This window comes from Oncorhynchus tshawytscha, linkage group LG29, assembly GCF_018296145.1.
Source record: "Oncorhynchus tshawytscha isolate Ot180627B linkage group LG29, Otsh_v2.0, whole genome shotgun sequence".
Taxonomy (NCBI): domain Eukaryota; kingdom Metazoa; phylum Chordata; class Actinopteri; order Salmoniformes; family Salmonidae; genus Oncorhynchus; species Oncorhynchus tshawytscha.
The window spans coordinates 24204943-24229848 of NC_056457.1; the positions used below are offsets into that span (position 1 = coordinate 24204943).

At 45.1% G+C, this 24906-nt stretch overlaps 1 protein-coding gene across 4 annotated transcripts in view; it reads left to right on the forward strand.

The window, feature by feature from the left end:
* LOC112227495 (phospholipid-transporting ATPase IB) overlaps window positions 1–24906 on the forward strand; it is a 139069-nt gene that overhangs the window by 89245 nt on the left and 24918 nt on the right. For 3 of the 4 annotated variants that reach the window (XM_042308838.1, XM_042308837.1, XM_042308839.1), the window contains exons 24-26: window positions 1877–2049; window positions 18952–19135; window positions 20534–20644. In XM_042308838.1, the coding sequence (XP_042164772.1) occupies window positions 1877–2049; window positions 18952–19135; window positions 20534–20644 (468 nt within the window). The remainder of the gene's footprint in view (window positions 1–1876; window positions 2050–18951; window positions 19136–20533; window positions 20645–24906) is intronic. The other variant, XM_042308840.1, reaches the window with a different exon arrangement.

A 24906-nucleotide genomic window follows, 5' to 3' on the forward strand; every position in this document is an offset into this window, starting at 1 on the left:
CTTTGTCCCTCTGTCTCACACTCTCCTCTTTGTCCCTCTGTCTCACACTCTCCTCTTTGTCCCTCTACTGTCTCTCTCTCTCCTCTTTGTCCCTCTACTGTCTCTCTCTCTCCTCATTGTCCCCCTACTGTCTCTCTCTCTCCTCTTTGTCCCTCTATTGTCTCTCTCTCTCCTCTTTGTCCCTCTATTGCCTCTCCCTCTCCTCTTTGTCCCTCTATTGTATCTCCCTCTCCTCTTTGTCCCTCTATTGTCTCTCCCTCTCCTCTTTGTCCCTCTATTGTCTCTCCCTCTCCTCTTTGTTCCTCTATTGTCTCTCCCTCTCCTCTTTGTCCCTCTATTGTCTCTCCCTCTCCTCTTTGTCCCTCTACTGTCTCTCTCACTCTCTCTTTGTCCTTCTACTGTCTCTCTCTCTCTCCTCTTTGTCCCTCTACTGTCTCACTCTCTCCTCTTTGTCCCTCTACTGTCTCACTCTCTCCTCTTTGTCCCTCTGTCTCACACTCTCCTCTTTGTCCCTCTACTGTCTCTCTCTCTCCTCTTTGTCCCTCTACTGTCTCTCTCCTCTTTGTCCCTCTACTGTCTCTCTCCTCTTTGTCCCTCTGTCTCACACTCTCCTCTTTGTCCCTCTACTGTCTCACTCTCTCCTCTTTGTCCCTCTGTCTCACACTCTCCTCTTTGTCCCTCTACTGTCTCACTCTCTCCTCTTTGTCCCTCTGTCTCACTCTCTCCTCTTTGTCCCTCTACTGTCTCTCTCTCTCCTCTTTGTCCCTCTACTGTCTCTCTCTCCTCTTTGTCCTTCTACTGTCTCTCCCTCTCCTCTTTGTCCCTCTATTGTCTCTCCCTCTCCTCTTTGTCCCTCTACTGTCTCTCTCACTCTCTCTTTGTCCTTCTACTGTCTCTCTCTCTCCTCTTTGTCCCTCTACTGTCTCTCTCTCTCCTCTTTGTCCCTCTACTGTCTCTCTCCTCTTTGTCTCTCTACTGTCTCTCTCTCTCCTCTTTGTCCCTCTACTGTCTCTCTCTCTCTCCTCTTTGTCCCTCTACTGTCTCTCTCTCTCCTCTTTGTCCCTCTACTGTCTCTCTCCTCTTTGTCTCTCTACTGTCTCTCTCTCTCCTCTTTGTCCCTCTACTGTCTCTCTCTCTCCTCTTTGTCCCTCTACTGTCTCTCTCTCTCCTCTTTGTCCCTCTACTGTCTCTCTCTCTCCTCTTTGTCCCTCTGTCTCACTCTCTCCTCTTTGTCCCTCTACTGTCTCTCTCTCTCCTCTTTGTCCCTCTACTGTCTCTCTCTCCTCTTTGTCCTTCTACTGTCTCTCTCTCTCCTCTTTGTCCCTCTACTGTCTCTCTCTCTTCTCTTTGTCCCTCTACTGTCTCTCTCTCTCCTCTTTGTCCCTCTACTGTCTCTCTCTCCTCTTTGTCCCTCTACTGTCTCTCTCTCTCCTCTTTGTCCCTCTGTCTCACTCTCTCCTCTTTGTCCCTCTACTGTCTCTCTCTCTCCTCTTTGTCCCTCTACTGTCTCTCTCTCTCCTCTTTGTCCCTCTACTGTCTCTCTCTACTCTTTGTCCCTCTACTGTCTCTCTCTCTCTTTGTCTCTCTTCTTTGTCCCTCTACTGTCTCTCTCTCTCCTCTTTGTCCCTCTACTGTCTCTCTCTCTCCTCTTTGTCCCTCTACTGTCTCTCTCTCTCCTCTTTGTCCCTCTACTGTCTCTCTCTCTCTCCTCTTTGTCCCTCTACTGTCTCTCTCTCTCCAGCCTGTTCATGTACGTGTAAGAAGTGTGTGTGTTTATTTTCGATTGTATACTTTTGCATCTCCATTTCTGCTTAACTTGTAGATGAAGAATATATACCGTGTGTGTTGAATCCAGTCTTTCTCTTGCCCTCTCCAGGCAACACGTGCCACCCTGACAGCTCACTGTATGTCTCTGGGTGACTCTCTGGGGAAGGAGAATGAGTTGGCTCTGATCATCGATGGACAGACCCTGAAATACGCCCTGTCCTTCGAGCTCCGCCAAGCCTTCCTAGACCTCGCCCTGTCCTGCAAGGCCGTCATCTGCTGCAGGTAAGAGACACACTCGCACACACATCCTATTCTGCATCTGCTTCATGTAGGACACACACACAGGGAGAAAGGAGAACGTTGGGCTTGGGTTGGGTGTGTTTTGGGCTTGGGTTGGGTGTGTTTTGGGCTTGGGTTGGGTGTGTTTTGGGCTTGGGTTGGGTGTGTTTTGGGCTTGGGGTGGGTGTGTTTTGGGCTTGGGGTGGGTGTGTTTTGGGCTTGGGGGGGGTTGGGCTTGGGGTGTTTTGGGCTGGGGGGGTGTTTTGGGCTTGGTGTTTTGGGCTTGGTGGGGTGGGCTTGGGGGTGTGGCTTGGGTGTGGCTTGGGTGTGTGGCTTGGGCTTGGGGGTGTGTGGCTTGGGTGTGTGGCTTGGGCTTGGGGGTGTGTGGCTTGGGCTTGGGGGTGTGTGGCTTGGGCTTGGGGGTGTGTGGCTTGGGCTTGGGGGTGTGTGGCTTGGGCTTGGGGGGTGTGTGGCTTGGACTTGGGGGTGTGTGGCTTGGGCTTGGGGGTGTGTGGCTTGGGCTTGGGGGTGTGTGGCTTGGACTTGGGGGTGTGTGGCTTGGGCTTGGGGGTGTGTGGCTTGGGCTTGGGGGTGTGTTTTGGGCTTGGGGGTGTGGCTTGGGTGTGTGGCTTGGGCTTGGGGGTGTGTGGCTTGGGTGTGTGGCTTGGGCTTGGGGGTGTGTGGCTTGGGCTTGGGGGTGTGTGGCTTGGGCTTGGGGGTGTGTGGCTTGGGCTTGGGGGTGTGTGGCTTGGGCTCGGGGGTGTGTTTTGGGCTTGGTGTTTTGGGCTTGGTGGGGTGGGCTTGGGGGTGTGGCTTGGGCTTGGTGTGTTTTGGGCTTGGTGTTTTGGGCTTGGTGGGGTGGGCTTGGGGGTGTGGCTTGGGGGTGTGTGGCTTGGGCTTGGGGGTGTGGCTTGGGTGTGTGGCTTGGGCTTGGGGGGGGTGTGGCTTGGGCTTGGGGGTGTGTTTTGGGCTTGGTGTGTTTTGGGCTTGGTGCTGACTGAAGGATCTGGTTGTTTTTTAATAGTTTTAGTAAATGACTGTAGATCATAAAATCTTGGCATGGATCTCAGTGGTTAATGGAATACACCGCACCACATGGAAATGTCAAAGTCATGACTCACTTACTGGTATTATCCCACACACACACACACACACACACAGTTGAAGTGGGAAGTTTACGTACGTTTAGGTTGGAGTCCATGAACTCGTTCTTCAACCACTCGACAAATGTCTTGTTAACAAACTATAGTTTTGGCAAATCGGTTAGGACATCTACTTTGGCAATGACACAAGTAATTTTTCCAACATTTGTTAACAGACAGATTATTTCACTTATAATTCACTGTATCACAATTCCAGTGGGTCAGAAGTTTACATACACTAATTTGACTGTGCCTTTAAACAGCTTGGAAAATTCCAGAAATGATGTCATGGCTTTAAAAGCTTCTGATAGGCTAATTAACATCATTTGAGTGAATTGGTGGTGTACCTGCGGATGTATTTCAAGTCCTACCTTCAAACTCAGTGCCTCTTTCCTTGACATCATGGAAAAATCAAAAGAAATCAGCCAAGACCTCAGAAAAACAATTGTAGACCTCCACGTCTGGTTCACCCTTGGGAGCAATTTCCAAACGCCTGAAGGTACCACGTTTATCTGTACAATCAATAGTACGCAAGTATAAACACCATGGGACCACGCAGTCATCATACCGCTCAGGAAGGTGACTCGTTCTGTCTCCTAGAGATGAACATACTTTGGTGCGAAAAGTGCAAATCAATCCCAGAACAGCAGCAAAGGCCCTTGTGAAGATTCTGGAGGAAGCAGGTACAAAAGTATCTATATCCACAGTAAAACGAGTCCTATATCAACATAACCTGAAAGGCCACTCAGCAAGGAAGAAGCCACTGCTCCAAAACCACCATTAAAAAGCCAGACTACGGTTTGCAACTGCACATGGGGACAAAGATCGTACTTTTTGGAGAAATGTCCTCTGGTCTGATGAAACAAAAATAGAACTGTTTGGCCATAATGACCATCGTTATGTTTGGAGGAAAAAGGGGGATGCTTGCAAGCCGAAGAACACCATCCCAACCGTGAAGCACGGGGTTGGAAGCATCATGATGTGGGGGTGCTTTGCTGCAGGAGGGACTGGTGCACTTCACAAAATAGATGGCATCATGAGGTAGGAAAATTATGTGGATATATTGAAGCAGCATCTCAAGACATCAGTCAGGAAGTTAAAGCTTGGTCGCAAATGGGTCTTCCAAATGGACAATGACCCCAAGCATACTTCCAAAGTTGTGGCAAAATGGCTTAAGGAGAACAAAGTCAAGGTATTGGAGTGGCCATCACAACGCCCTGACCTCAATCCTATAGAAAATTTGTGGGCAGAACTGAAAAAGTGTGTGCGAGTAAGGAGGCCTACACACCTGACTCAGTTACACCAGCTCTGTCAGGAGGAATGGGCCAAAATTAACCCAACTTATTGTGGGAAGCTTGTGGAAGGCTACCCAAAACATTTGACCCAAGTTAAACAATTTTAAAGGCAATGCTACCAAATACTAATTGAGTGTATGTAAACTTCTGACCCACTGGGAATGTGAAGAAAGAAATTAAAGCAGAAATTAAGCAAACATTCTCTCTACTATTATTCTGACATTTCACATTCTTACAATAAATTGGTGATCCTAACTGACTTAAGACAGGGAATTTTTACTAGGTTTAATGTCAGAAATTGTGAAAAACTGAGTTTTAAATGTATTTGGCTAAGGTGTATGCAAACGTCCGACTTCAAGTGTGTATGTATGTATGTATGTATGTATGTATGTATGTATGTATGTATGTATGTATGTATGTATGTATGTATGTATGTATGTATGTATGTATGTATGTATGTATGTATGTATGTATGTATGTATGTATGTATGTATGTATGTATGTATGTATGTATGTATGTATGTATGTATGTATGTATGTATGTATGTATAAAAAAAGTCTCCTAGAATATTTACATTCCCTTTTTTAGTCATGTTTCCACATCAAACAGCTGTGACAGTGTGTGTGTGTGTGTGTGTGTGAGAGGAGGGAAGTAATTGACTCTCCCTAGCATAAAAGCCATATCCGGACTGGGGTCTCCAAGGCCTTACAAAATAGCTCCATTCCTCCCTCCCCCTCTTTTTGTTCCTCTGTTTTCTTCCTGCTCCCCCCCGGCCCTCTCATGGTAGAGGTGGCGGTGATCCTCTCCTGCTGTTTGTGTGTATGTTATGGCTGTTGTATCATCTCTGCTGGGTTATCAGTTAGAGAGAAGAGAGAGAGAGACCTATATCTGTGTGCTACCTATACCCCCCCCCACACACTTTAATGAAGACAGCTTCTCCATCCTGAAGGGGAAAATGAATCATTTCCAGGGACATGTACTAGTCTGTGGCGACCTAAATGCCAGAACCAGACAAGAACCTGACACCCTCAGCACACTGGGGGACAAACACCTGCCTGGAGGTGACAGCACTCCCTCCCCTATATGCCCCCCTAGGCACAATTACGACAACATTACCAACAAAAACTGGTCACAACTCCTGCAGCTCTGTCGGACGCTGGGGATATACATAGTCAATGGTAGGCTTTGAGGGGACTCCTACGGTAGGTACACCTATAGCTCATCTCTTGGCAGTAGTACTGTAGACTACTTTACCACTGACCTCAACCCAGAGTCTCTAAGAGCGTTCACAGTCAGCCCACTGACACCCCTATCAGATCACAGCAAAATCAGTCTACTTGAACAGAGCAATACTCAATCATGAGGCATCGAAGCCAATTAAACTGAATAATATAAAGAAATGCTATAGATGGAATTAAAGTAGTGTGAAAACCTAACAAAAACCAATTCGGCAACAACAAATGCAATCCCTTTTAGACAAAACGTTACATTGTAATAGTGAAGGTGTAAACCTGCCAGTAGAAAACCTAAACAGTATATTTAACCTCTCAGCTTCCCTATCAAAGCGTAGTGGTTAGAGCGTTGGACTAGTAACCGGAAGGTTGCAAGTTCAAACCCCCGAGCTGACAAGGTACAAATCTGTCGTTCTGCCCCTGAACAGGCAGTTAACCCACTGTTCCTAGGCCAGTTAACCCACTGTTCCTAGGCCAGTTAACCCACTGGTCCTAGGCAGGTTAACCCACTGGTCCTAGGCAGGTTAACCCACTGGTCCTAGGCCAGTTAACCCACTGGTCCTAGGCCAGTTAACCCACTGGTCCTAGGCCAGTTAACCCACTGGTCCTAGGCCAGTTAACCCACTGTTCCTAGGCCAGTTAACCCACTGGTCCTAGGCCAGTTAACCCACTGTTCCTAGGCCAGTTAACCCACTGGTCCTAGGCCAGTTAACCCACTGTTCCTAGGCCAGTTAACCCACTGTTCCTAGGCCAGTTAACCCACTGTTCCTAGGCCAGTTAACCCACTGGTCCTAGGCAGGTTAACCCACTGGTCCTAGGCCAGTTAACCCACTGGTCCTAGGCCAGTTAACCCACTGGTCCTAGGCCAGTTAACCCACTGGTCCTAGGCAGGTTAACCCACTGGTCCTAGGCCAGTTAACCCACTGGTCCTAGGCCAGTTAACCCACTGGTCCTAGGCCAGTTAACCCACTGGTCCTAGGCAGGTTAACCCACTGGTCCTAGGCAGGTTAACCCACTGGTCCTAGGCCGGTTAACCCACTGGTCCTAGGCCAGTTAACCCACTGGTCCTAGGCCAGTTAACCCACTGGTCCTAGGCCAGTTAACCCACTGGTCCTAGGCCAGTTAACCCACTGGTCCTAGGCAGTCATTGAAAATAAGAATTTGTTCTAAAAAAACAACTAAAAATGTCAAACAGAAAACCGAAGAAAATGAACAACAATGACAAATGGTTTGATGAAGAATACAAAAACCTAAAGGAAATTGAGAAACCTATTCAACCAAAAACATAGAGACGCAGAAAACCTGAGTCTACACCTTCACTATGGTGAATCACTAAAACAATACAGAAATACACCACGGAAAAAGAAGGAACAGCCTGTCAGAAATCAGCTCAATGTAATAGAATCTATAGACTCAAACCACTTCTGGGAAAATTGGAAAACATGAAACAAACAACATGGAGAGTTATTAAACTCTTTAACATCATCCTCAGCTCTGGCATCTTCCTCAATATTTGGAACCAAGGACTGATCACCCCAATCCACAAAATTGGCGACAAATTTGACCCCAATACCTACCGTGGGATATGCGTCAACAGCAACCTTGGGAAAATCCTCTGCATTATCATTAACAGCAAACTCTTACATTTCCTCAATGAAAACAATGTACTGTCAAAATTTATTTTTACCTAAATACCATATGACAGACCTCGTATTCACCCTGTACACCCTACTTGACAAACAAACAAACCAAAACAAAGGCAGTCTTTTTATACTTTGTTGATTTCAAAAAAGATTTTGACTCAATTTGGCATGAGGGTCTGCTATACAGATGGATGGAAAGTAGTGTTTGGGGAAAAACATACGACATTATAATTGGGGAAAAAACACATTTCTTTCCACAGGCCCATGGGGTGAGACAGGAATGCAGCTTAAGCCCCACCCTCTTCAACATATATATCAACAAATCGGTGAGGGCAGTAGAGCAGTCTGCAGCACCAAGACTCACCCTACTAGAATCTCAAGTCGAATGTCTACTGTTTGCTGATGATCTGGTGCTTCTGTCCTCAACTTAGGAGGGCCTACAACAGCACTCAGATCTTCTGCACAGATTCTGTCACACCTGGGCCCTGACAGACCTGGGCCCTGACAGTAAATCTCAGTAAGACAAAAATAATGGTGCTCCAAAAAAGGTCCAGTCACCAGGACCACAAATACAAATTCCATCTAGACACTGTTTCCCTAGAGCACACAAACTATACTACATACCTCGGTCTAAACATCAGCGCAACAGGTAACTTCCACAAAGCTGTGAACAATCTGAGAGACAAGGCAAGAAGGGCCTTCTATGCCATCTAAAGGAACATAAAATGTAACATACCAATTAGGATCTGGCTGAAAAATACTTGAATCAGTTATAAAACCCATTGCCCTTTATGGTTGTGAGGTCTGGGGTACGCTCACCAACCAAGAATTCACAAATGGGACAAACACCAAATTGAGACTCTGCATGCAGATTTCTGCAAAAATATCCTCTGTGTACAACGTAAAATACCAAATAATGCATGTAGAGCAGAATTAGGCCGATACCCTCTAATTATCAAAATCCAGAAAAGAGCTGTTAAATTCTACAACAACCTTAAAGGAAGCAATTCCCAAACCTTCCATAACAAAGCCATCACATACAGAGAGATGAACCTGGAGAAGAGTCCCCTAAGCAAGCTGGTCCTGGGGCTCTGTTCACAAACAGACCCCACAGAGCCCCAGAACAGCAACACAATTAGACCAAACCAAACCATTAGGAAGCAAAAAGATAATTACTTGACACATTGGAAAGAATTAACAAAAAACTGAGCAAACTAGAATGTTATTTGGCCCTGAACAGAGAATACAGAGTGGCAGAATACCTGACCACTGTGACTGACACAAACTTAAGGAAAGCTTTGACTATGTACAGACTTGGTGAGCATAGCCTTGCTATTGAGCATAGCCTTACTATTGTCATAGAACGCCTGTCTTCTCTTGAGAGCCAGGTCTATGTGCACACTGCCCACAAAATGAGGTGGAAACTGAGCTGCACTTCCTAACCTCCTGTATGACCATATTAGAGACACATATTTCCCTCAGATCACACAGACCCACAATGAAAACAAACCCAATTTTGATAAACTCCCATATCTGTTGGGTGAAATACCACAGCGTGCCATCACAGCAGCAAGATTTGTGATCTGTTGCCACAAGAAAAGGGCAACCAGTGAAGAACAAACACCATTGTAAATACAACCCATATTTATGTTTATTTATTTTCACTTCTGTACTTTAACTATTTGCACATAATATGATATTTGAAATGTCTTTATTCTTTTTGGACCTTTTTGTGGGTGTAATGTTTACTGTTACATTTTTTATGTTTATTTCACTTTTGTTTATCTACTTCACTTGATTTGTCAATGTTAACATAAGTTTCCCATGCCAAATATGCCCTTAAATTTAATTGAGAGAGACAGAGTGAGAGCGACATATTTCCCACAGATCACACAGACCCACAAGGAATTTGAAAACAAATCAAACATTGACAAACTCCCATATCTGTTGGTGAAATACCTCAATGTGTGCAATCACAGCAGCAAGGTTTGTGGCCCGTTGCCATGAGAAACGGGCCACCAGTGGAACAAAACATTGTAAATACCTCCCATATTTATCTGTTTCCTCATCTTCCCCTATTATTCCTACTACAACTATTTGCATATTGTTAAAACACATGGCTGATAATATAACATTTGAAAGGTATTAATCCCTTTGAAACCTGTATGAGTGCAAAGTTTACTGTAGATTTTGAAATGCTTTTGTTGACATTCTTTGTTTATTGTTTATTATTTCACTTGCTTTGGCAATGTAAACATGTTTCCCATGCTAATAAAACCCATCTTAATTGAAAGAGACCATGCCAATAAAACCCATCTTAATTGAAAGAGACCATGCCAATAAAACCCATCTTAATTGAAAGAGACCATGCCAATAAAACCCATCTTAATTGAAAGAGACCATGCCAATAAAACCCATCTTAATTGAAAGAGACCATGCCAATAAAACCCATCTTAATTGAAAGAGACCATGCCAATAAAACCCATCTTAATTGAAAGAGACCATGCTAATAAAACCCATCTTAATTGAAAGAGACCATGCCAATAAAACCCATCTTAATTGAAAGAGACCATGCCAATAAAACCCATCTTAATTGAAAGAGACCATGCTAATAAAACCCATCTTAATTGAAAGAGACCATGCCAATAAAACCCATCTTAATTGAAAGAGACCATGCTAATAAAACCCATCTTAATTGAAAGAGACCATGCTAATAAAACCCATCTTAATTGAAAGAGACCATGCTAATAAAACCCATCTTAATTGAAAGAGACCATGCTAATAAAACCCATCTTAATTGAAAGAGACCATGCTAATAAAACCCATCTTAATTGAAAGAGACCATGCTAATAAATCCCCTTTGAATTGAGAGCGAGAACTAACAACAACATCAATTCCAAAACGCATAAAGATGATAATTATTGGAAATGGAAAGCGAGAGCTAAAAAGACAAGTGGGTTGAAGTTGAGTTGAAGACAGAAAGAACAAATGAAAGGAGATGCAGGAAGAGTTGGCAGCGTAACAGTAAGACTTCACACACAAACTCCATGAGCTTTTTGTTTAGTGGTTTCCATCAGGTAGCAGGAAACCATGAATCACTTGCCGGGCTTAAAATAACCAAAATTGCTTCAATTTAGAGCCAATTCCCAAGGTAAAAGTTTGCCTTAACCAAAGATCTAGGATTAGATTTGACTTCTCCAGCTCCTAACCTGAACCATTACGTGGATAGAAATATCTTGGCCCCTGTATCAGTGGTTTAGGGGAGGTTTTCCCAAACTCGGTCCTGGGGCCCCACCTGGGTGCAAGTTTAGTTTTTTTTGCCCTAGCACTACACAGCTGACTCAAATAACCAACTCATCATTAAGCTTTGATTATTTAAATCAGCGGTGTAGTGCTAGGGCAAAAACCAAAATGTGCACCCAGGGGGGGTCCAGGACCGAGTTTGGGAAAGCCTGGTTTAGGGGAGGTTTTCTAAATGTGCACCCAGGGGGAGTCCAGGACCGAGTTTGGGAAAGCCTGGTTTAGGGGAGGTTTTCTAAATGTGCACCCAGGGGGAGTCCAGGACCAAGTTTGGGAAAGCCTGGTTTAGGGGAACCGCTTCCCACTAATTGATTTATGTAGCTGTTCAGTCATTATGATAGCTGATTGAGGTACTCACCCTCTTAACCTGTAACCCTGTCTGCCTCTTAAACCGGTTCTGTCTCCACACAGACAATGAGATGAGGAGCCCAGGGGAAAGGGACTAGGGAATTTCACAGTGTGAAATGTTACTCTCTCCCCAAATGTCTTTTACCCTTATTGGAATTTACAGACCACCTTCCACCGGAAGTGTGTTTTTCATCAGTTTAATAACATGCTTAGGGAATGTGACTTTGGGAAAGAGGTAATATTAAATGGGAGATTTTAACACTAATTATGAAGACAAGTTTTATAGGAAAACCCTCAAACGGATCACTAATACCTTTGACCTTACACAGCTAGTTAAAGGGCCAACCAGCGTGACTTGTTGCTCTAAAACACAGATTGACCTGGTGTTCAGTAATAAACCAGAGAGAGTGACTAAATCATTCAATATGGTTACTGGGCTGTCTGATCATAATCTGACACTTATAGCCAGAAAGCTTTCCAAGAACAGGTTTAACCTCTCTACTGTTAGAAAGCCAGATCAGCGAAGAATACCTAAGAGTGAATTAAGTTATTTTGAAAAGGTGTGTAAGGGAATTAACTGGAATGATCTCTTGTCCTATACAAATGTGGAAGCTGATAGTCAGGTTTTTCTATCCACAATCCAGACTACAATAAATGGTTTCCCAAAGAAAATCAAATCCAAACCTGGCCAAAAGAGCACTCTTCCTTGACAAAATGGAGAAATCTGGAAATTGATGAAAGAACGAGATTATGCTCTAAAAATAGCCCTAAGATCCAAATTAGAGCATGACAGACGTAGGTTTACCATGTTGAGAAATAAGGTGATGAAAGGAATCAGACAGGCCAAGACAAACCTTTTTATTAATATAATTGGTGAAGCAAAGGGAACTTCTAAACTGATCTGGGAGAATCTAAAAAAGTTAACAGGGAAAGACCATAGTAACACTGCAAAAAGTCTAGAAATCATGGTGAATAACAATCTAACACAGGATGCAGTCGAAATAGCAATAGCCTTCAATTCCTACTTTATTGACACTGTCAGGGTACTGACACAGAACCCCTCCACTGGTTTCTTGGGCTCAGTGCTAGTAAATGATGCTCAACCTGAGGGAGGTTTCTGAGTCAAATGTGAACAAGGTGATTAGCTCACTGAATAACTCTAAAGCCAAAGATGTGTTTGGGCTGGACTCTACCTTTCTTAAAAACTACAAAGAGTCACTCATTGGCCCCATTACTAAGGTCACCAACACATCTATTGGTCTGGGGGTGTTTCCAAGGGTATGGAAGTCGGCCATAATAACGGCCATCTTTAAATCAGGCGACCCTGCTGACGTGAGTAACTACAGGCCCATTAGTATACTACCTGTGGTGTTGAAGGTTGTTGAAAAGTGTGTAGCAGAACAACTGATTGCCCACCTCAACAACAGCCCCTTCACATTACACTCCATGCAGTTTGGCTTCAGAGCGAAACACTCCACAGAAACGGCCAACTGCTTTCTTCTGGAAAATGTGAAGTCCAAGATGGACAAAGGGGGCATTGTTGGGGCTGTGTTTCTGTATCTAAGGAAGGCTTTTGATACTGTTAACCATGAGATTCTCATCACAAAATTGTCCAAGTTCAACTTTTCCCCTGATGACTTGAAATGGATGAAATCATACCTTGAAGGCAGAACTCAGTGTGTCAGTGAGCAATGAGCTGTTGCCCACTCTTAGCTATGATGTGGGTGTGCCCCAAGGGTCAATACTGGGGCCCCTCCTGTTCAGCCTGTACATTAATGATCTGCCTTCTCAAATTCAACCTATCTAATTTCCGATTTATGTGAAATTGTTTGACTACAGAAGTAGCAAAACTATACTTCACATCTATGATACTCCCCCACTTAACATACTGCTTGACTAGTTGGGCCCAAGCTTGCTGTACAACATTAAGACCTATTCAGTCTGTCTACAAACAGGCTCTCAAAGTGCTTGATAGGAAGCCCAATAGCCATCATCACTGTTACATCCTCAGAAAGCATGAGCTCCTGAGTTGGGAAAATCTTGTGCAATACACCAATACACCGATACACCAATACACCGACGCGTGTCTTGTATTCCCCCTCCACTCAGTACTTCTGTTAAACAGGAAACCCAAACATATGGCAGCAGATCCACAAGGTCTGCCATGAGAGGTGACTGTATAGTTCCCTTAAGGAAAAGCACCTTTAGTAAATCTGCATTCTCTGTGAGAGCTTCCCATGTCTGGAATACACTGCCATCAGACACACATAACTGCACCACATATCACACTTTCACAAAAGGCTTGAAGACATGGTTAAAGGTCAATCAGACTTGTGAACATGGTCCCTAGCTGTGTATTGTCGCTTTCCATGTTGTCTGGTGTCTGTAGCTTGTGAGGTGTGGAAACACTTTGTTGCTTTTATGAATTTTGTCTTGCTGCTTTTTGTCCTATGTTGCTCTGTCTGTATGCTACGTCTTGCTTGTCCTATGTTGCTATTGTCTGTATGCTGTCTTGCTTGTCCTATGTTGCTCTGTCTGTATGCTACGTCTTGCTTGTCCTATGTTGCTCTGTCTGTATGCTACGTCTTGCTTGTCCTATGTTGCTCTGTCTGTATGCTACGTCTTGCTTGTCCTTTGTTGCTCTGTCTGTATGCTGTCTTGCTTGTCCTTTGTTGCTCTGTCTGTATGCTACGTCTTGCTTGTCCTATGTTGCTATTGTCTGTATGCTATGTCTTGCTTGTCCTATGTTGCTATTGTCTGTATTGTAATTGTTTTTAATAACCTGCCCAGGGACTGCGGTTGAAAATTATCCGTCTGGTTAAAACTGACACTTTTACAGAAATGTTGATTAATGTGCCCTGTCCCTGTAAAAATAAAATGAACTCAAACAGACTGTGTGTGTATAACAGACAGTATGCCTGTGGAAGACATGGCTCCTGTTACTATCTGTATGTCCGTTTTGTAGGCCTGTAGTCAGACCAGGACCCACAGTGATTTAAAGCCCCAACAAGGAACAGTCTTTCTGGGATAAGAGGGAGCTGGCCTGGGTGGGTATGGAGCAAATCTCTACACCAGCATGTAACCTCTCTATCTCTCTCACACACACACACACACACACACACACTGCAGGCCAGGGGGAAGCCAATGAGTCATAAAGATGCCCTGTGTGTTCTAAGCAAGACCGTGGCCCGGTCAAGCTGAAGCTGCAGAGCTGGGTGGTCCACTTAGCATTATCACACACACACACAATTTCCGAGAGGAAACCCTCAGAGAGATTTGGCTGGAGAAGTCGATGTTGATAGACGAGCTGCGCCTCTGCTCTCTGAGGTGTGTCTGTCGGTCTGTGTGCGTGACAGAGTGACTCAACAGTCAGCCTGGTCTCAGAGACTAGATCTCTCGCTCTCTTGCTGTTTACACATGATCTACTTCACTTGATTTGTCAATGAACAAAAGTGAAATAAACAATAAAAATGTACATTAAACATAACACTCACAAAAGTTCCAAAAGAATAAAGTCATTTCAAATGTCATATGTACAAATAGTTCAAGTACAAAAGTGAAAATAAATAAACATAAAAGAGTTTACAAGGGGTGTTTGTTCTTCAGTGGTTGCCCTTTTCTCGTGGCAACAGGTTACAAATATTACTGCTGTGATGTCACACTGCGGTATTTCACCCAGTAGATTTGTGAGTTTATCAAAATTGGGTTTGTTTACAAATCCTTTGTGGGTCTGTGTAATCTGAGGGAAATATGTGTCTCTAATATGGTCATTGATACACTTAGGTTGGAGTAAAACTAGTTTATGTAATCTTCCAACTTCAGCTGTAGGTGCTGCTGTAGGCCATCGTTGGTTGGGGACAGAAGCACCAGATCATCAGCAAACAGTAGACATTTGACTTCAGATTCTTGTAGGGTAAGGCCCGGTGCTGCAGACTGCTCTAGTGCCCTCGCCAATTCGTTGATATAAGTACGGTTCTGTATTTATTTTCTTAGTCAACCTGTTTGTTTGCCAGAGCATTTGCTGTATAGCTTGGAAATAAGAGTCTTGGTAGTAGGAGGAATCCTAGGAATGGAATCCTTCCAGGAAATGTTTTCCAAAATCACGTTGTAGGTTTGGAGTATTGATTTGGAGTGAAGGTTATGTTGTGGAGGCTAGTATCCTGTATGTGTCCTGGTGACATAGTGTTGTGGAGGCTAGTATCCTGTATATGTCCTGGTGACATAGTGTTGTGGAGGGTAGTATCCTGTATATGTCCTGGTGACATAGTGTTGTGGAGGGTAGTATCCTGTATGTGTCCTGGTGACATAGTGTTGTGGAGGGTAGTATCCTGTATGTGTCCTGGTGACATAGTGTTGTGGAGAGGGTAGTATCCTGTATATGTCCTGGTGACATAGTGTTGTAGAGGGTAGTATCCTGTATATGTCCTGGTGACATAGTGTTGTGGAGGGTAGTATCCTGTATATGTCCTGGTGACATAGTGTTGTAGAGGGTAGTATCCTGTATGTGTCCTGGTGACATAGTGTTGTAGAGGGTAGTATCCTGGATATGTCCTGGTGACATAGTGTTGTAGAGGGTAGTATCCTGTATATGTCCTGGTGACATAGTGTTGTGGAGGGTAGTATCCTGGATATGTCCTGGTGACATAGTGTTGTAGAGGGTAGTATCCTGTATGTGTCCTGGTGACATAGTGTTGTAGAGGGTAGTATCCTGGATATGTGTTGTAGAGGGTAGTATCCTGTATATGTCCTGGTGACATAGTGTTGTGGAGGGTAGTATCCTGGATATGTCCTGGTGACATAGTGTTGTAGAGGGTAGTATCCTGTATATGTCCTGGTGACATAGTGTTGTAGAGGGTAGTATCCTGTATATGTCCTGGTGACATAGTGTTGTAGAGGGTAGTATCCTGGATATGTCCTGGTGACATAGTGTTGTAGAGGGTAGTATCCTGTATATGTCCTGGTGACATAGTGTTGTAGAGGGTAGTATCCTGTATATGTCCTGGTGACATAGTGTTGTAGAGGCTAGTATCCTGTATATGTCCTGGTGACATAGTGTTGTAGAGGGTAGTATCCTGTATATGTCCTGGTGACATAGTGTTGTGGAGGCTAGTATCCTGTATATGTCCTGGTGACATAGTGTTGTAGAGGGTAGTATCCTGTATATGTCCTGGTGACATAGTGTTGTAGAGGGTAGTATCCTGTATATGTCCTGGTGACATAGTGTTGTGGAGGGTAGTATCCTGTATATGTCCTGGTGACATAGTGTTGTAGAGGGTAGTATCCTGTATATGTCCTGGTGACATAGTGTTGTGGAGGGTAGTATCCTGTATATGTCCTGGTGACATAGTGTTGTAGAGGGTAGTATCCTGTATATGTCCTGGTGACATAGTGTTGTGGAGGCTAGTATCCTGTATATGTCCTGGTGACATAGTGTTGTAGAGGGTAGTATCCTGTATATGTCCTGGTGACATAGTGTTGTAGAGGGTAGTATCCTGTATATGTCCTGGTGACATAGTGTTGTAGAGGGTAGTATCCTGTATATGTCCTGGTGACATAGTGTTGTGGAGGGTAGTATCCTGTATATGTCCTGGTGACATAGTGTTGTGGAGGGTAGTATCCTGTATATGTCCTGGTGACATAGTGTTGTGGAGGGTAGTATCCTGTATATGTCCTGGTGACATAGTGTTGTGGAGGGTAGTATCCTGTATATGTCCTGGTGACATAGTGTTGTGGAGGGTAGTATCCTGTATATGTCCTGGTGACATAGTGTTGTAGAGGGTAGTATCCTGTATGTGTCCTGGTGACATAGTGTTGTGGAGGGTAGTATCCTGTATATGTCCTGGTGACATAGTGTTGTGGAGGGTAGTATCCTGTATATGTCCTGGTGACATAGTGTTGTAGAGGGTAGTATCCTGTATATGTCCTGGTGACATAGTGTTGTGGAGGGTAGTATCCTGTATGTGTCCTGGTGACATAGTGTTGTAGAGGGTAGTATCTTGTATGTGTCCTGGTGACATAGTGTTGTAGAGGGTAGTATCTTGTATGTGTCCTGGTGACATAGTGTTGTAGAGGGTAGTATCTTGTATGTGTCCTGGTGACATAGTGTTGTGGAGGGTAGTATCCTGTATGTGTCCTGGTGACATAGTGTTGTAGAGGGTAGTATCCTGTATACAGTGCCTTGCGAAAGTATTCGGCCCCCTTGAACTTTGCGACCTTTTGCCACATTTCAGGCTTCAAACATAAAGATATAAAACTGTATTTTTTTTGTGAAGAATCAACAACAAGTGGGACACAATCATGAAGTAGAACGACATTTATTGGATATTTCAAACTTTTTTAACAAATCAAAAACTGAAAAATTGGGCGTGCAAAATTATTCAGCCCCTTTACTTTCAGTGCAGCAAACTCTCTCCAGAAGTTCAGTGAGGATCTCTGAATGATCCAATGTTGACCTAAATGACTAATGATGATGATAAATACAATAAATACAATACAAAATATTGAAATGGAAGGAGTATCAGACCACTGCAAATCTACCAAGACCTGGCCGTCCCTCTAAACTTTCAGCTCATACAAGGAGAAGACTGATCAGAGATGCAGCCAAGAGGCCCATGATCACTCTGGATGAACTGCAGAGATCTACAGCTGAGGTGGGAGACTCTGTCCATTGGACAACAATCAGTCGTATATTGCACAAATCTGGCCTTTATGGAAGAGTGGCAAGAAGAAAGCCATTTCTTAAAGATATCCATAAAAAGTGTCGTTTAAAGTTTGCCACAAGCCACCTGGGAGACACACCAAACATGTGGAAGAAGGTGCTCTGGTCAGATGAAACCAAAATTGAACTTTTTGGCAACAATGCAAAACGTTATGTTTGGCGTAAAAGCAACACAGCTCATCACCCTGAACACACCATCCCCACTGTCAAACATGGTGGTGGCAGCATCATGGTTTGGGCCTGCTTTTCTTCAGCAGGGACAGGGAAGATGGTTAAAATTGATGGGAAGATGGATGGAGCCAAATACAGGATCATTCTGGAAGAAAACCTGATGGAGTCTGCAAAAGACCTGAGACTGGGACGGAGATTTGTCTTCCAACAAGACAATGATCCAAAACATAAAGCAAAATCGACAATGGAATGGTTCAAAAATAAACATATCCAGGTGTTAGAATGGCCAAGTCAAAGTCGAGACCGGAATCCAATCGAGAATCTGTGGAAAGAACTGAAAACTGCTGTTCACAAATGCTCTCCATCCAACCTCACTGAGCTCGAGCTGTTTTGCAAGGAGGAATGGGAAAAAATGTCAGTCTCTCGATGTGCAAAACCGAGAGAGACATACCCCAAGCGACTTACAGCTGTAATCGCAGCAAAAGGTGGCGCTACAAAGTATTAACTTAAGGGGGCTGAATAATTTTGCACGCCCAATTTTTCAGTTTTTGATTTGTTAAAAAAGTTTGAAATATCCAATAAATGTCGTTCCACTTCATGATTGTGTCCCACTTGTTGTTGATTCTTCACAAAAAAATACAGTTTTATATCTTTATGTTTGAAGCCTGAAATGTGGCAAAAGGTCGCAAAGTTCAAGGGGGCCGAATACTTTCGCAAGGCACTGTATGTCCTGGTGACATAGTGTTGTGGAGGGTAGTATCCTGTATATGTCCTGGTGACATAGTGTTGTAGAGGGTAGTATCCTGTATATGTCCTGGTGACATAGTGTTGTAGAGGGTAGTATCCTGTATATGTCCTGGTGACATAGTGTTGTGGAGGGTAGTATCCTGTATGTGTCATTGCCGAAAAATCCAAGTTTATCTCAATAAAACATTTTTTTTTCTGTTTGTATCTTACCCTGTCTGTTTTTTCCAGTCTCCAGACATCTTTTTCTTTTGGTCGTTGATGTTGTTGTAACTTTTTTCGAACTGGTCTCGCTCTCTCTCTCTCTCCAGGGTGTCTCCCCTCCAGAAGTCTGAGATAGTGGACATGGTGAAGAAGCATGTGAAGGCCATCACTCTGGCCATAGGAGATGGGGCCAATGACGTGGGCATGATCCAGACTGCCCATGTAGGAGTTGGCATCAGTGGCAACGAGGGCATGCAGGCAACCAACTCCTCGGACTACTCCATCGCACAGGTAACACACACTAAGTAGAGAACGGAAGAGGGGGGGGAAAGGGAGCGGGAGAAGCTAGTTGAAGTATTTTGTGAGAGCCAGAGGAATCTCTCTCTCTGTTTATCTGTCTTTACCACTCAGGTGTCTACTACTGCTTATCTCTTTGTCTCACCCTGTATCTCTCTCTCTCACTCACTCCCCCCCACACTCTCTCTCTCTCTCTCTCTCTCTCACTCCCCTCTCTCTCTCTCTCTCTCTCTCTCTCTCTCTCTCTCTCTCTCTCTCTCTCTCTCTCTCTCACTCTCTCTCTCTCCTCTCTCAAGTTTATCTCACCCCCCTCTCTCTCTCTCACTCCCCCTCTCTCTCTCTCTCACCCCCCCCTCTCTCTCTCTCCCTCTCTCTCTCCCCCCTCTCTCTCTCTCTCTCTCTCACCACCTCTCTCTCACTCTCTCTCTCTCTCACTCACCCCCCTCTCTCACATCTCTCTCTCTCACTCACCCCCCTCTCTCTCATCTCTCTCTCTCTCACACTCACCCCCCCCACTCTCTCTCTCTCTCTCTCTCTCTCTCTCTCCCCCCCTCTCTCTCTCTCTCTCTCTCTCTCTCTCTCTCTCTCTCTCTCTCTCTCTCTCTCACTCCCCCCCTCTCTCTCTCTCACCCCCCTCTCTCTCTCTCACTCACCCCCCTCTCTCTCTCACTCACCCCCCTCTCTCTCTCTCTCACCCCCCTCTCTCTCTCTCTCTCACTCCCCCTCTCTCTCTCACTCACCCCTCTCTCTCTCTCTCACTCACCCCTCTCTCACATCTCTCTCTCTCTCACTCACCCCCCTCTCTCACTCTCTCTCTCTCTCACACTCACCCCCCCCTCTCTCTCCCTCTCTCACCCCCCTCTCTCTCACTCCCCCCCTCTCTCTCTCACCCCCCTCTCTCTCTCACCCCCCCCCCTCTCTCTCTCTCACTCACCCCCCTCTCTCTCTCTCACCCCCTCTCTCTCACTCACCCCCTCTCTCTCACTCTCCCCCCCTCTCTCTCACTCCCCCCCCCTCTCTCACTCACCCCCCCCCCCTCTCCCCCCCCCCTCCCCCCTCTCTCTCCCCCTCTCTCTCCCCCCTCTCTCCCCCCCCCTCTCTCTCTCTCACCCCCCTCTCTCTCACCCCCTCTCTCTCTCACACATACTCTCCCCCTCTCTCTCACACATACTCACCCCCCTCTCTCTCTCTCTCACTCCCCCCCTCTCTCTCTCTCTCACTCACCCCCTCTCTCTCTCACTCACCCCCCTCTCTCTCTCTCACTCACCCCCTCTCTCTCTCACTCACCCCCCCTCTCTCTCTCTCTCTCACTCCCCCCTCTCTCTCTCTCTCTCACTCACCCCCCCCTCTCTCTCTCTCTCTCTCTCACTCCCCCTCTCTTTCTGTTGCTAGTTTTCCTACCTAGAGAAGTTGTTGCTGGTCCATGGGGCGTGGAGTTATAACCGTGTCACTAAGTGTATTCTCTACTGTTTCTATAAGAATGTGGTTCTCTACATCATAGAGGTAAGACACACCCCTCCCCCTCACCGTCCCACCCCTTAACCCTCACTTCTCCCGCACTTCAACCCTCACTCCCTCTCTCACCCTTCAACCCTCCCTCCCTCTCACCCTTCAACCCTCCCTCCCCTTCACCCTTCAACCCTCCCTCCCTCTCTCACCCTTCAACTCTCTCATCCTTCAAACCTCCCTCCCTCTCTCAACCTTCAACTCTCACCTCGCCCACCCTTCAACCCTCCCTCCCTCTCTCACCCTTCAACTCTCACCCTTCAACTCTCTCATCCTTCAAACCTCCCTCCCTCCCTCTCTCAACCTTCAACCCTCACCTCGCCCACCCTTCAACCCTCCCTCCCTCTCTCACCCTTCAACTCTCTCATCCTTCAAACCTCCCTCCCTCTCTCAACCTTCAACTCTCACCTCGCCCACCCTTCAACCCTCCCTCCCTCTCTCACCCTTCAACTCTCACCCTTCAACTCTCTCATCCTTCAAACCTCCCTCCCTCCCTCTCTCAACCTTCAACCCTCACCTCGCCCACCCTTCAACCCTCCCTCCCTCTCTCACCCTTCAACCCTCCCTCTCTCACCCTTCACCCCTCCCTCTCTCACCCTTCAACTCTCACCTCTCCCACCCTTCAACTCTCACCTCTCCCACCCTTCAACTCTCACCTCTCCCACCCTTCAACCCTCCCTCCCTCTCTCACCCTTCAACTCTCTCATCCTTCAAACCTCCCTCCCCCTCCCTCCCTCTCTCAACCTTCAACCCTCACCTCTCCCACCCTTCAACCCTCCCACCCTTCAACCCTCACCTCCCCATCACCCCTCCCACATATAGACTGTACCTTATAAATGCCATCCAGTAATGTTTGAAGATGTATTACTATTTAAAACAACATTAGTAGAAGCTGGACCCATTTGGAGAGAGACTAACTCCCTTTCCCTCCTTAGACAATCTCTTTTCTCTCTCTCACAGACACACACACACACACACTAACAGAGACATTTTGCAGCTGTTTGTCGAAATGTTTGACAATGACGGATGAGGTGCTCCTCTGGTGTCTGCTTTCTGTCTCACACTCACATACACCCACACACACATGGTCGGTCAGGGACTGTGTGTGTGTGTGTGTGTGTGTGATGGGTCAGGGGCATTTTGGAAGGCTCCACCATCATGAGGGTGATTTGTCAGCTGTGCCCCCTTCTCTGTCTAACATTAAGGAGGCCAGCAGGTGCAGACCCTCAACCTTCTACTACAATGTCCCTCTCCCTCAGGTCTAAGGATGTGTGATTATCACATGTGATTGGCTGCCTGTAGAGATCTGTATGTCAAGGGGCATAGACACTCTCTGTCCACAAAGCAGAGATACAGAGTGGTGTGTTTTGGGGAGGGGAGGAGGGGGGTTGGCAGAGCTAAACTGTATGCTCCTGGAACCTCACCACACTCTGATCAGTCTGTGTCTCTGTATGGATGGATGTTTTACTCTTTGTGGATACCTTTAGCATTGGGTAGTGTGAACTGATCCTAGATCTGTAATCTACAGTGCCTTCAGAAAGTATTCATACCCATTGACTTATTCCACATTTTGTTGTGTTACAGCCTGAATTCAAAATGGATTCAATATATTTCTTCTCTCTCACCCATCTACACACATAATGACAAAGTGAAAACATTGTTCTAGAAATTGTTGCAGATTTATTACAAATCAAATGCAGGGGTCTCCCGAGTGGCGCAGCGGTCTGAGGTACTGCACCGCAGTGCTTGAGGCGTCACTACAGACCCGGGTTCGATCTCAGGCTGTGTCACAACCGGCCGTGACCGGGAGTCCCATAGGGCGGCGCACAGTTGGTCCAGCGTCGTCCGGGTTAGGGGAGGGTTTGGCCGGGGGGGGCTTTACTTGGCTCATCGCACTCTAGTGACTACTTGTGGCAGGCCGGGTGCCTGCAGGCTGACTTTGGTCGTCAGTTGAACGGTGTTTCCTCCATCGCATTGGTGCAGCTGGCTTCCGGGTTAAGCTGATGGGTGTTAAGGAGCGCTGTGTGGCAGGTCATATTTAGGATGACACATGACCCGATCTTCGCCTCTCCCGATCCCGTTCGGAAGTTGCAGCGATGAGATAAGATTGTAATTGAAATTGGGAGGTAAAAGGGAGTTAAATACAAAATATATATATATACAGTACCAGTTAAAGTTTGGACACACTTACTCATGTAGTAACCAAAAAAGTGTTAAACAAATCAAAATATATTTTATATTTAAGATTCTTCAAAGTAGCCACCCTTTGCCTTGATGACAACTTTGCAATCTCTTGGCATTATTTTTTTATCCTGAAAAACTCCCCACTCCCCGATTTTAGCATGTAAATCTTGCAGGGGCACACTCAAAATAGTTTTTTCTTTAGATGCATGCCAGCAAATCCACTACACAACACTAAGCAATACATTAATTGCACTATAACGGTGACAAACGGTGCCCACGAACTGTTACATAAAGCTGTCCCAACAGCAGTGCTAACACCTTACCACTGATACACCTGGCTATCAGTGGAGCCTTGTCTGGCAGCCAAACATTCAGCCTCATTTACTGCCTTTTAAAAATACATAGCTGATATGGCTGACTTGTTTTCTACTGACAATTGAGTTGTACAAACTACGGCATAAAGGCGGAGGCAATCCTTAATCTCGATTAAGACATTAATGAGCGAGCTAGGAGGGACATAGTCAATATAACTATTTGTTCAGCACTTTGAAATGTACACATGGGCCATGAACATGAACATGGGCCATTCTTACAGTGTTCTCCCTGTACACCAAGTCAGAACCGTAGGATAAACAAAGGGGGTGTATAAGCAGACAATGAAAGCTCTTACAATATTCAATGATTACATTTCTCTAAAAGAGGTTATAGGCTACATGTGCACCACCAAGTCAGAACAGAGGGCAAAATTTAAGAGGTTTAAAAAGACCAAATTAGTATGGTGAGGCACATGGGCTACTAACAGCTTAATACACAACATATACTAAGTATTACTTTCTTAGCTACAGTATACATATCTCCCTGGCATATTACATCATTTATGCAGCAGCATACAATACATGTTTGGACACCTTGTTGTGCTGTGCTCACTTGAACAGGAAGGTGGTGTGGCAGTACTTCGTGGGCATATTTTGTCATCAAACTTTGTCTTCAAAGTCTGGAATTCTCTGGATTTATGGTGCTTTCAAGACAATTGGGAAACTGGGGAAAAAACAAGGTTGAATCACGATGACATCAGTGATCTTCAGGTTGGAGCTCTAGAAATAGGCCCGAGTTCCCGACTTGCAATTCCGAGTTGGATGACCGTTCAAAGCGTGTTTTCCCAGTCAGACCTCATTCTTTTCCGAGTTCCCAGTTGTCTTGAACTCACTGAAGTCTGAGATTTCCCAGTTTCAAGTTGTTTTGAGCGTGGCATAAATCATGCTGGATTGACAGCATCGCCAATGTTGAATGTTCATCATTTTAAGCTTGGAAAAGAGACCCTTAAACCCTTGCTTGCAGTTAGCCACTTATTCTTTCCAAACCACTTATTGTTGAATTTGCGATTTCCAACTTGTGTAATGTTTATGTCCAATAGCAGATTAGCACCGATACGTTTTATCTATAATTTCTCTTCATTGTTTATCTTATGACAAGGATTGAAAAGGATTTGCCAGTAGATTGTTGACTTTTTTTAGCTCTACCCGTAGATTTTGCAGTGACGTAGTGTCCCCATTACAGAACACCGAGCCAATCATGCCGCAACTAGAAAACGTTACCAACCCCTACGCTCCGCTGGTTAACCCACCACCACATAAAGCACTGAGCTAGGCAGAAACACCTGCATTTTGGAGCTGCCTTACTCAATAAAGCTTTATTGTTTTATATTCTTTGCAAACTGATATGTGACATGTATTAATTCCCAAATAACATGCAAAACAGGCAACAACATAAAACAAACAAACAGGTGCCTAAATAGGTGGGGTTCAAAACAGTTGACTGGTTGCCACTGATTACAAGCATACCCATAACATGATGCAGCCACCACTATGCTTGAAAATATGGAGAGTGGTACTCAGTAATGTGTTGTATTGGATTTCCCACACAGATAACACTTTGTATTCAGGACAAAAAGTCAATTGCTTTGCCACATTTTTTTATTGCCTTGTTGCAAACAGGATGGATGTTTTGGAATATTCTTATTCTGTACAGGCTTTTTTCTTTTCACTCTATCAATTAGGTTAGTATTGTGGAGTAAC